The sequence below is a fragment of the Varanus komodoensis genome, unplaced genomic scaffold, assembly GCF_004798865.1.
Source record: "Varanus komodoensis strain SLA01 unplaced genomic scaffold, ASM479886v1 scaffold48, whole genome shotgun sequence".
NCBI classification, from domain to species: Eukaryota; Metazoa; Chordata; class Lepidosauria; order Squamata; family Varanidae; genus Varanus; species Varanus komodoensis.
Genome location: NW_025336059.1, coordinates 7,192,312 through 7,205,253, shown reverse-complemented (window position 1 = coordinate 7,205,253; position 12,942 = coordinate 7,192,312). Strand labels below are relative to the sequence as shown.

Below are 12,942 nucleotides of genomic sequence, written 5' to 3'. Positions count from 1 at the left end.
GTGAAATATTCCCTCCTCATCCTCTTGCAATTCTGATATTAAAGATAATTCCTAAGTCTGCACATTAAGGATAAAGATCCGCTGAAATGAAGGCTACAAATACTATATGTCAGCGGAAGTTCCTAGCCTGTCCCTCACTCAGCTGCACAGAATTCCCAATCGATGACTGGCTGGTGCTAAAATGCAAGGCTGGGTGTGAGATCACGCCTCGCTCGGCCCTTGGGAACCCAATTTGCTGTGGGGTGTGTGGGCTCACGTCCCCCTCTCGCCACTGATCGATTGCTTCTGGGGATGGCGGGGATCCTGTCCCAACAGGTATTTGGCCAAGCTGTCCTCGGTGGGAAGCATTTCGGAAGAGGAGACCTGCGAGAAGCTGAAGGGCCTGATCCAGCGCCAGGTGCAGATGTGCAAACGGAACCTCGAAGTGATGGACTCGGTGCGCCGGGGCGCCCAACTGGCCATCGAGGAGTGCCAGTTCCAGTTCCGCAACCGTCGCTGGAATTGCTCCACGCTGGACAGCCTGCCGGTCTTTGGCAAGGTGGTCACCCAAGGTGAGAGCCCTGCTCCGTTTGGGGTGTTCCCTAGAGAGGAAAGCCGGTTGGCGTGGAGCCGCCTGGGGCCCTCCAGATGCCTTGGACAGCCTCTGCCAGGACAGTGGCCACACTTGCTGGGGCGGATCGGAGTTGCAGTCCAAAGCATCTTCGAGGCGTCCGTTGGGGAAGGCCAATATTGACTTCAGCAGCAGAGGGAACTGAGGGAAAGTTCCAGTTTGGGAATAAAGCGGGGGTAATTATGCGGGGAGGGGAGTGCCCCAAAGTGGCACGTGCATTTCAAGGGCTGCATCAGTCAAAGACGACTTTAAATGAGCCTCAAGGTTGCTCCAACCCTACAGAAAGGGCCGTTCTATTTATATTCCACTTCTTTTGTCCGGACGGCTGGGGTGTGGAGCCTTCTCGCTCAGGCTTCCGAGCAGCGATGCCTCCTTCTGCACAGCCGCCTGCAAATACTTCATTCCCCCACCCCCGCGATCGTCAGCATTTCACAGCCCCTGAACATGCCTGCTTTCTGCTGAGCTGCTTCTGGGTTTCCCCACATTGGGTTGTTTTCCAAAAGGTGTCTTTATGGAGGGTTTCGTTTTATAAGTGCTTCTGCAAAGCCGGAGCCAGCTGATACCTTCCTCTGGACGTGTCTTCGGCTGCAGGAGAGGTGGCTCTTAAAGAATCAGTCTGCCAAGATTTTTCTAGCAGGAATGGGAACTTCGGGCTGTGTGGAAGCAGGCATCCCCAGCGGGCATGGCCAGGGGTCAGGGACCACATCTCAGAGGCCGTTGGCTCTCCCTGCTCCAGGCTGAAGGGGGTGGAAATCAGCTGGCACACATGAAGTTCTCAGGTGGTCTCTCTTCAAGAGGCTGACCAGGCAGGGATCCGCTTAGCTCCATCAAGCTCCCTGCATCAGCTGCTACACCGTACAGGCTGCACCACCCTCCCAAAGCTTGGTGCAACACTTCCTGGTAAATTGCCAGGTGGACTGGAAACTCCCTTCTAGCAACCACCTTGGCAAGGAGCTCTCGTGAACCTCGTGCAGCGGGCAATGGAGCCATTGGCTGCATCATCTTAGCAAAACCACCTAGTCCATCCATCCCAGTCCCAACAGCAGCTGGTCAGACACTTCCAGGAAGTGGCTCAGACTCAGGATGTGAAAGGACCAGCCCTTTCTTGTTGCAAACTCTACCTCTGGTTCTGTTTAGCTACTTGGCTGAGTGCGACTGAATACTGGCCTCTTCATCTTTCATGAGCTTATATGCAAATAAAAGGGAGAACAGAAGAAGGACTGAGACTGGTCTTGGTGCCATCTCGAGTGATTTCTTCTCCTTTACTCCTCCAAAAGCCCCAATGTTTGAGCTGCTTGGGGTGGAGTTGCCCTACCTCCCTGCCTTAGTCAGGTCCCGAGTGCCGCAGCCTCTTCGGCCCCCACCTCCGCTTCTTATTTAACTTTCCCTGACTCGTGTTCCGACGGGGAGGATGAAGACGTGTGCTTAGAGAGGTTAGCAGTGGAAATGCCAGGAATACCAGTGACTGAACTCGTCTCTCTTCTCGGCGGCCGCAAAGCAAGACCAACCGACGTTCGCCTGCTCTTAACGACAACGAACTCGGAGGTCGTTGAGTTGCTCCTCCAGCGCGATGGTGAACTTCAAGCCCCCTGCATGGTCTGGACTGCCAAGTTGTTCCCCCCGCTTCCTCACTGAGCTGTGGGGGGGCAGTTTTGGGGGTCCAGTTATCGCCCCTGATAACTGTGGGGACAAAGTGAAGGTCTCCAGCCTGCGCCAGGATGCTGCAAGACCAAAGGGTCTGCTGCACTCCAAGGACCCCTTGGCAGAACCGAGTGTTGTGAGACTTAACTGAGAGTGGCCAAGCCGATATTCCCTGTTTGCTCCACTCACACACACACCAGCCGCCCACCTGGGGACAGGTCTGGGGCCGAGAACATCCAGGGGGACCTCCGCGGCTGTAGCTTCTCCTCCATGGGGGCACGAAACAGCCACTCTCTTGTTCTGCAAGTTTCTCCTGCAAAGAATGGGCGTTGTGCTACTAGGCAATGCTACTGTGGAGAAGAGACTCCTGGCTTAGGGGCAGAGTGAAAGAGCAGAAAAGAAGCCGAGGAGTTGTTTGGATCCTGCTGAGGGGTTCTGAATAGGAATGGAATGGCTGTTTTTAATCCTTTTGTTACGGTTGACTTTGAACCAATAGAGTAGGATGGAGCTGGGAGAAGGGAAGGGAAGATGAGAGCTAATGAGAAGATTAGAAGTGCCCCCCAAAAGGGGTCTCTCTGAAGACAACGTTGCATGATGCGGCCTCTCAAAGACCCCTGAAGCTCTCCAGGTGGAAGCAAAACTCTCCCAGCAGGTTCTCTGGGTGGGGCTCCCCCTGGCCTCTGCTGCTCTAGGGGGAAAGCCATCTCCCCAGTTTCTCTGCAGTCGTGCTTGCAGTCCGCGACAGGAGCATCAGCTGCCTCTTCCCGTAAGGATTTTGCATCCTGCATGACCCCCTGGAGTGGACGGCCTCCTGGGCACTGAAGGGTCATGGTACGATGGAGGAGAATTGTTGGAGAGTATTTTGTCAAGAGGCTTTATTCCAGTGGGGAGTGGGAAGACAAACATCTCAGCAAGCCTCAGAAAAACGAGAAGACAGAGAAATACGTGCTCTCTCTTCCCAAAAACAGCCGGAAAATGAGACTACTCAAGGCCAAGCCTAAGCACGTATCACCCCGGATAGGAGTAGAGCCCTTAGTTGGTGAGTGGAAACAACATCAGTTACGGACCTCCCTTGCAGGATTGGACCGAAAGGTTTCTGTCTCGCCCAGGATCCTGTTTCCAAGAGTGGCCAGCAAAATGCCTCTGGGAAGTCCACATGTAGGATCTGAGAAATGATGGCCTTCTTAGTATTTAGTGTTCACACTGGAGGCATTTGTCCCTAGCATTCAGGGGTGTTCGGCTGTAATGTGGAGGCCCCACTGCGGCTGAATTGCTCTAGTAATCTTTACCATTTTATCAAAATTGCCCTTCCTCTAACAGTGGCCAGCCAGTTGCCTGCGGGAAGGTCAGGAGGAGCACTTGGTAAAAGGTTGTCCTTTGCCTGCATCACCCCGGCTCCAAACACAGAGGGAGCACCATGCTTTCCTGCTGGTCTTTCTCTGAAGAGCAAGGGCTTCTAATTGAGACGCATCCTTGCCACGAACTCAGTTGCTAGACTTGCCTCTCCTTTCCCTCCAGAGGCCAGAACTTTGACACTGAGCAAAAATAAAGCCCAGGATCTTAAATGTCGGCAAGTGGTTTCCGAAGAATGGGGGAGACAGCCCCATGTGATCCGGACTGCATCTCAGCTGTGGATCTCCATCTGAGGTCCTGGATGTAGTGGTCTTAGCGCCCCATTGCTAGCTTTTAGAGAGTAAAGCATATTCCTCTACTTCAGAATGTAGGAAGCTCTCCTTGCTACTTTTGGGGCCTGGATGATTATTCATCTGAGCGGGGCCCAAGCTTTTCTGCCCAAATAGCTCAGGACAACCTAGGACGGCTCTCAGGTATCTTGTCTTTGCAAAATTCTCGCCATGGCTTCGTCAGCGAGGCCTTTTCTGGGACTTGCGAGTGGTGGGAGAAACGGTCCACAGGAGCAGCTCTGGGCTGCTTCCTGTCCCACGCCCGTCATCTTTCAGCCATCATCTTCCACCTGGCTGCACCTGAGATGAGTCGGCAGCACCCCGCCCGGTGGCTCGGCTGACAGACCTGTTCCACGGGACAAATCCTGCTGGGCTTCACACCCAGCCCTCAGCAACGTTACCTGAAGAACCAGCGCTTACCGTTCGTTGCTTGTTTCCCTCCCGCCGCCCCGCCCCCTTACCTTTTGTGTCGTGACCTGTAGATCAGGAACCTGTGTGCAATCTGATTTCCACCAGATCTTATTTATGCTGCTCTGGGAGCTTTTTGGTCCAAGAGCGAAAGGAAGAAAAGCTTTCAATGGGTGGGTGTCAGCATGGTGGACTTTTCTTTTGGTGGCCACTGCCTCGGGGGCCCTTAACAGACCCAAGAAAGGATACGCCTTTTCCTGCCTGATGCTTCTGTGGATGGGCAAAGTTGCCCCTTGCATTATTTGGCTTTTGCCCCCCTCGCCAGCTTTACAAAGCACCCCACTGCCTCTCGTTTCGTGCAAATGCAGACCAGAAAAATCCGGAAATGTAAAATGGAATGATCCAAGCAGGCGTGGGGAGTCCTCCCCAGGGAGCAAAACATGCTCTGCCTTCCCCGGGAGGAGGTGGAGGCCCCATCGGTGTGGGCGTTCAAGGATAGGCTGGACGTGCACATGGTGGGCGTGTCGTGAGCGGAGCCGGCTGGAGCCGGGGATCAGACCGGATGGCCCGGGAGGCCCCTTCTGGCTCGCTCTGCTTCTGTGTCCACACCCGCATGGCGCACTCACCCGTGTGTCTTCTCTGCTCCCCCTGCCAGGGACGCGAGAAGCCGCCTTCGTATACGCCATCTCCTCCGCGGGGGTCGCCTTCGCCGTGACGAGGGCCTGCAGCAGCGGAGAAATCGACAAGTGCGGCTGCGACCGCACAGTGCACGGAGTCAGCCCTCAGGGTGAGTTACCCGTGTGGGGACAGAGGACGGTGGACTGCCGCCGCGAGGCCTAAGCGCCAGGGTTCCTGACTCGTGGAGGAGAATGCACCTTGCACTCTCCCGAGTGCCCTCCAGAGGCCGCTGGCCCCCTAGCGCCCATTCCTCTGGCACAACGGGCACTGCAGCTCAACATCTGGAGGGGTGCAAGTCCCCCGCTGTGCTCAGTGCAGGACCCCCCCCCAGTGCAGGACCCTCCGCTACCGCCAGAGGCCCGTCCAGCTTCCACAAGTGGCAATGGAAGGTGGGGAGGGATGCAGGTCCCGCTGGGTTTTGGTTCTTTTTCCTGGCTCCTCTCACGATTTGTACCCCTTCCCTTCTTTTATGGGGGCAGCAGGATTAAGGACAGCTGCTCAGCTGGCCCTACACCACGTCACCACAATGCAGGTGGGTGATTGGAGGTTTCGATGCTTTGGCCCAGGGAACAGCAAAATCACAATTTGCGTGTGAGTTCTGAATGGAGAGGGAACTCTGTGATCCAATGCCCACCTATGTTCTAATTCCTGTGATCCCAGCGGTGACACAGGAGGTCTGAAGGGAGGAATTCTGCTCCCTTTGGCGTTAGAATCCTCTCAAATTAGGAAGCACCCAACTAGCCCATCGTGGTCTTTCCAACGGGGCAAAGCGGGAAAGCTCACAAGGAGGGCAGGTAAGAGCAGCCCTGCTGGATGAGACCAAAGGTCCGTTCAGTCCCGCGGTCTGTGCGACAGATGGCAAAGCAGGGTCCCTCAAGCAGGACGGGTGCAAGACCTCCTCCTGCCCAAGCGCCTTAGGCATGCTGGCAAACAAGCCGCCCATGGCCAGCAGGATGAGTCGCCACTGATAGCCCCAGGTTGGTGAGTGGGTGAGGGAGCGATCTTGTAGGATGTCCAGTCCAAGTAGGACATCTAAAACGAGAGCGCCGCCAACCGACATCTGCTCCGGCCTCCGTTCACAGGGCTCCTGCAAGACAGCGCTGGGTTTCTTTGGATCCTTTGGAATTCGTTCTTGAACTGTTTGTGTTTTCAGGCCCCTTCTCCAAATGTCCAACCAAAATTTACTCTGTTGCAACCAACGCCCCTGCGGTTTGGTCACACCCTCTAGGGAGTGATGGAGAGCAAGTTCTTCCCTCTTCCATGGCACCAAACAGGAGAGGCTGATTCCTTCCCCTCGTTTTTCTCTAGTATCTGATATTCAAAGGCACTTTCTGAACTGCCCAGAGAGCCTTTGAGCTTTAGTATAGGAATGAAATAAATAAAAGCTTTAGTATAAGAATGAAATAAATAAAAATGGGGGTTTTGTTAGGCTGTTGGGGCAAATACTGTGAATGGATCTGTCCTCCATATTTTTAATTTTATTTCATTAATTGAAATACAAGTGCTTATTAAAAACTGCAGAAGGAAGAAACGTTCCCTCCTATGTGTCCGAGACTGGGGAATGCCTCCCCTGAGACAAAGGCGCTTGCTGTGAAACGGGCCGGTGCCACCTCGGACCAAAAAGAAAGGAGTCCTGCCCATGCAAATGTATGCTGTTAATCCATCAGCTAAAACCCAGTTAATCAAACTCAGGGTTCAATACCTGAGTGACAGGCATAGCTTTGTGCAGAGGAATGAATGGGCTCGTGGGTGTCTGCCTGCTGGGGCTTGAACTTGGTCTTCAGGACTAGCAACTTTGCATGCCTCGCCTTGTCCTGGCAATGCAGCTATGTGGTTCTGTTGCTGGACGTCGCCAGGGCCAAAGCCACCCTGTGGCATTGTCAGGACACTCCAGAAATGCCCCTGTGGTTCTCGCCCCAAATCCTCCTCAAAACAAAGGAACCGAGCATGCAGCTCCAGGCTGCTGCTGGCTCTCTCGAGGCTGAGTGAGAAAAGGCGGAGCTACCTTCACAGAAGTGGCCTTGAAAGTCACCTCCACTTCTGGTGGGCTGGGGAGAGGAAAGAAGGCCGCCATGGGTCCTGCCAGGGCCACTGGAGTGACCCCTGGGAAGTTGTGTAGGGCCCATCGGCTGGCCCGTGCTGAGGGGCCCTCAATCCTTGAGCAGAGCCAACCTCTGGGCCTCTCGAGAGAAGAATGGGAAGGCGCTCTCTTGGTTGGAGGTCATTCTACGGAAGACGACCAACTGCTCTCATGCCCAAGCCAGCATAGCCACTTGCTGTCTCTCTGCCATCCCGCAGGCTTCCAGTGGTCCGGCTGTTCCGACAACATTGCGTACGGAGTGGCCTTCTCGCAGTCTTTTGTGGACGTGAGGGAGAGGAACAAGGGCGCGTCCTCCAGCAGGGCCCTCATGAACCTTCATAACAACGAAGCAGGACGGAAGGTAATCGTGGCCCCGGCGTGCGTGGCCCATGCAGGAGCAGCATTTCTCCCTGTCTGTCTTGGCTGTTAAAGGAAATGAATGCAGAGTTATTCTTCGTGGTGTCTGTGCATTCACACACATGGGCTGCCATCACCTATATGTGCGAAAGCACAGATGACCACTGGAAGAACGACAGTGACAGGTAAGGACACCTGTCTTTTCCAGCCACCAAGGCTGTGGAGGAAAGTGCTGAAGCACCTAGGCCATGGTCAAGGGCCTAAGAGGGGTGGAGGAGGAGGTGGTCTTCTCAGAACTGCTGCCTGTCCCTTCTGCTGCCTTCCGCTCTGACCCTACGTCAGTTCTCTCGACCTGAATGGGGCCACCAAATGGCGTCGTGTCGAGGGAGCCTTCAACCCTGAAGTTGGCCCCAGCTGCCGACGGCAGGAGCTGCAAAGTCAAAGAGTTGGAAGGCGCCACCTGAGGCCATCAAATGTAATCCCCGGCTCCGAGCAGGAATCCAGCTGAAAGCATCTTTCACAAATGGCTGTCCGAGAGTTAGCACATTTCGAGGGCAACCTGTCGGGAAAAGAAAGGATGCCCTGAGGCACAACCTGGCGTCTGAACCCTTCAAAAATGTCCCACGTCTGATGTCCTTGCTGAGCTGCTCCAAAAACAAGGCTGTGGCTACCTTGATGGAGTCCGTCCTTCCTTCGTTTGGTCTTCCTCTTCTGCAGCCGCTACCAGTCTGTGCTGACAGTATTGGGCTAGACAGACCAGAGGAGGTCCAGTTTGAAGCAGAATCCAACATTCTGATGACAATTGTTTATAGAATAATTCTGCATTTTAAACGCAAATGGTGCATACATTATCCTGGGGGGAGTCAAGGAACAATCCCAGGGCAATGCGTATCATCACTGTAATCTTAGCTCATCACAGATTTGAGCCCATGTCCACACACTTACAAATAGAGTTTTGCAAGCCAAAGGCTAGAAACATCTCTGGTGTGTATGAAAAACCTTGCAGGCCCTTGTAGTACCACCTCCTGCTCAGCGCAGGAAATGCAGCGCCATCGAAAGATATCCGGTGCCATCCAGTCATCTGCAATGTATGGTGGCCCTACCCAGGAATGCCCTCGGAAATGTGCTGTCCTTGACTAAAAGCTTCTTCTGGAACTGATCCAGCTCTTCTTTGGCCTTCCCTTGTATCTCCCGCCTTTGGCTCTTTCTGGCATGGTGGTCTTCCAGGGAGTCTGGCCTCTCACGATAAGCCCAAAGTTGGCCAGCCTCAGTTTTGTCAGGGTTGCTTCTGGCTTGGATAGGGGACTCAGTCACATGGACGGGGTGAGCTGCAGGGTCAGGAGGGCCCAGATCCTGGTGGGCTTACCCGGTAGGACTGGTGCTAACAGCCATGCTCTGAGACGCCCCAAATGGATGGGTCAAGCTGCCATTTTGATTTCCAACAATGGAAGGCCCTTAACGCACTGTGATGAATTTGAAAGTGGCGGTTGGAGTGGCTAAGGAGAAAAAAACATTGAAAGGAGGTCAAGAGGAGGCCTTGGGTCTCCGGACATTAGCACTTTCCCAGAGCTGCCCCATGGCAATATTGATGCTGATATAGCTGTATTTGGGTTACGGGGCAGTCCTCAAATTTTAAAAGTAAATGAATAAATTGCAGATTACATGCCTGGTAAAGAAGGATAGCAGAAAATAAACCTTGCATGGACAGACAGAATCGGTTGGCTCAATACCAGAAAGCCAGCAATACAACTGCAGGGAGCAGAGTCCCTCTAATGTGAAAACGGTATTTTTGGTGCATTCAGTCCTCTGCAATGATTGGCTGTTGGGTGTGTATCATGGATTCTGGGGAGGAACATGGAAAGCCAGGGCCGGACAAGGTTGGGGGGGGGGGGCGGTGGCACGAGTTGCCTTTCCTAATCCTGGGACAACTGTCGCGGCTCCACCCCTTCTTTTCCAGGCCATCCTGAACAACATGCGGGTGGAATGCAAGTGCCACGGCGTGTCGGGCTCCTGCGAGGTGAAGACCTGCTGGAAAGCCATGCCGCCTTTCCGCAAGGTGGGCAACATGCTGAAGGAGAAGTTTGACGGGGCGACGGAGGTTGAGCAGAGGAAGGTCGGCTCCACCAAAGTGCTGGTCCCCAAGAATTCCCAGTTCAAGCCGCACACAGACGAGGATCTGGTCTACTTGGACTCCAGCCCCGATTTCTGTGACCATGACTTGAAGAACGGTGTCCTGGGCACCAGCGGAAGGCAGTGCAACAAGACCTCCAAGGCCATCGACGGCTGTGAGCTGATGTGCTGCGGCCGCGGCTTCTACACGGACGAGGTGGAGGTGGTGGAGCGCTGCAGCTGCAAGTTCCACTGGTGCTGCTTTGTCAAGTGTAAACAGTGCCACCGAGTTGTGGAGATGCACAGCTGTCGGTGACATGGAAGGAAAGCCTTCTGCCGGGCCCAGGGCCGCTGGAGGGAGGCGGTGCGCGAAGCCCCCTCGGCAGAAGACGCTGCGAGAGGAAACGCTTCTCCTTTTTTTTTTTTTTTTTTTAAAGGGAAAATATTTAAAGTTCCAATAATGATTATATTTTTGGGAGGTGGAGGTGTCTTGGTCTGCTTTATTTATTGCCCCACTGATAAAGCGCCTTCTCCAGGAATAGGTCTGCCCTGCTGCACGGTGCCGGGGGAACAGGCTGGTCCCAAGCGGCCGCTGGGCCCCCATCCGCAGACCCGAAACGGACAGGAAAGACCGCAGATGCCTTGTCCGGGAACGGATGTTCTGATCTAGCACTGGACCGGGAAAAGTGGAGCGGCAGTTTTGTCTCTGCTGTATATATGCACATACGAGAGAAGATGGGGAAAGGGCACTGTTTGGGATCTGAAAGGACACTGGAGAAATTCCAGCAGCAGCTTCCCTTCCCATTCCTGCATTGCTTGCACATAAGCATGGGCTGATATCTACCTGGAGTTCTGCAGGTGGAGGCACACTGAAATGAGCGGGCGCTCTCACTGCCTTGGTCCTCTTCCATGAGCAGTGCCTGGATGGGCCATGCCCCGTAAATTCGGTATCTCAGCCACCTTGTACTTGGAATGCCAGAGGAATCCCCAGCCAAAAATTCTCAGGTTGGGGCACGGCTTGCTTTCCAGAGTATTTTTGGCCCAAACGTAGTTTGTATCATGGTTCAGTAGAACTCCCGCTTTAGACCTCAGCCCATGCTTTCAACAGAACTTCACAGGAGCTACTTTGCTGGGGAAATGTCTGAGTGGTCTCCTTGTACTGCCCCCACCCAATGTAATCCCAATTTCTCCCACCCGTGGGGCTGAGGATGTGATCCGCCACCTCTTCACAACATGGTGGGAGATGCAAACTGAGCTCTGCTATTGTTGTTGGTGAGCCCCAACCTGGAGGGATGAATTTCCTCCCCCTGGATAAATTTGCTGAATGGGGGTGTCTTATGTCTCCTCCCCACCATGTGCTTTCATTTTCTACCCCCAAACTGGGTGGAGGCGTTGGAGAAGCCATTTCCAGGTCTTCGTCGTGGTCTCTCTGCATCACACATAGGAGCTTTCGTGGCAGCGGAAGCAAATCGCAGCCAAAAGGAGGAAGGTCTAGTTGACATGCTCAGAGGCACCACAGAAGAATCCTATCATGGTGGCGGCAGGAAAGTTCTCCATGTGAAGGGACGCTGATCCACAGGCGATTTGTGCTCACGGCTTTCTAAAGTATGGTGTGATGCCACCACGGATTAGGCCCCGAATGTGTGAGAAGTACCTCTGAGCATATACCTTTCAGCCACGTAGAAACAGAACCAATCTGCACGCAGTGAGCAAACCCCAAACAGTTCCCTAGTGCTCTGGGGGAGTTTGTCTTACTGATGGAGGGCACTGAGACTCTACAACGTTCTCTCTCCAGGCCAGTTCCTTGAGTCCTTTGCAGCACCGACACAAAAGGAGCTGCGGCTGGATAGGAACTGGAGTCAAGAAAAAACATGCAGAAGCAATCAAGCCACTCCCTCTCACCGGATTGTCCCTCTTCCTGTGGGCGTCCAGTGCTGGGCGTGGGATAGCTCACCAGTGCCCCCTGCTGCCCCAGTGCTGAACAGCAACAACTGGGGAGACCATGCGGCTTTGCGGGGGGCTGTCCCAACTGGTATCCAAGGCCAGGCCTGATCCCAGTGACCAACATTTTGAAAGAAAAGAGTGCAAACGCCACTGAAAATTGGAGGCACCCTGGCAGCGTTCTGCGTCTGATATATGTCTTTGAGCAAGAGCGAACCGTGCCACCCAAACAGATTTCCAGCCTGATCTTCCTACTACGATGCCTTCTGGATGTTTTGGGACTGCACCCCCCATCATCCCTGACCATTCGTGCTGTTTACTGGGGATGGTAGGAACTGCAGGACAAAACACTGGGAAGGTTACGTGGGGGAAAGCTCATTTAGCCCTGAATGTTGTGGAAATACCCTTTCAGGAAATTGAAGAAGTCTTCTGGACAAAGGATGGGGACTCCAAAAACAGGAGAAGGCTAGAAGGAAGATTCTGTGAGGGGGAAAGAAATTGGTCAAAGAGCAGAGGAGAGAAATGGTAGGAAAGCTGGAGACAACTGGAGGAAAGGAAAGTTGAGAGACTTTTAACTATCCAGTTCCAAATGAACCTGGTCTTCTCTGCTAGTGTAGCCCTTAACTCATTCTTGCATTCTCCTGCAGACCATCTGGAGACTACGGTAACTCAGCCCTTTGCTGGACTAACAAGTACTTACAACTCAGCCAGGACTATCACTGCTGCCACATCCTGCCTGTGCGTTTGTTGTGATGTGCCGTCAAGTAGTCCCTGACTTACTGAACACTGTATGCCTGAAAGCCCTTCAAAATGCCCTCTCCTTGACCACTTCCCTACTGGAGTCCTTCCATCTCATCCTTGGTCTTCTGCCCTCAACTTTCCCTAGCATGACGGTCTTCTCCAGGGAGTCTCCTGGCCTTCTCATGATGTGCCCAAGGTAGGGCAGCTTCAGCTTGGTCACTTTTGCTTCCAGGGAAAGCTCTGGCTTGGTTTGATCTGGCACCCATTTGTTCATCCTTCTGTTGCTCCAGGGTCTTTGCAAAGCTCTCCTCCAACACCATGTTTTGAGCACATCTATTTTCCTCCTCCGGTTTTCTTCCTTGCCTGCCGAGCTTTCACACCTGTACACAGTGATCAGGAAAGCAATAGCAATGTTCTTGGCCTTGGTCTCCAGAGAAACGCCCCTATACTTGATCTCTACTCGTTCCTTCACTGCCACCCTTTCCCATTTTGGTCGTCGTCTTGGCTAGTCTCCATTTGAGCTGATGGCTGAGCTGAGGTATGCAAAACCACATGTGCTCAGTACGTCTAAAATCCCAGCTCCAAAAAGTCCAGTGTTGCAGGCAGCAGCAGTGTTGGCCTTCGTCATGGTCTTGTGATTGCCGTTGCTGCTGTCCATGTAAACATAAGAAGAGTCCCGCTAATCCAACCAAAGA

General features: G+C 53.6%; 1 protein-coding gene across 1 annotated transcript; it reads left to right on the top strand.

Moving 5' to 3' along the window:
• Positions 1–388: 388 nt before the first annotated feature.
• Positions 389–10,008, top strand: WNT4 (Wnt family member 4). Its single transcript, XM_044445542.1, has 4 exons — positions 389–551; positions 4,997–5,128; positions 7,318–7,460; positions 9,414–10,008. The coding sequence occupies exons 1-4, from the start codon at positions 404–406 to the stop codon at positions 9,879–9,881; spliced, it is 891 nt and encodes a 296-aa protein (XP_044301477.1). The 5' UTR covers positions 389–403; the 3' UTR covers positions 9,882–10,008.
• The last annotated feature ends 2,934 nt before the right edge of the window (positions 10,009–12,942 follow it).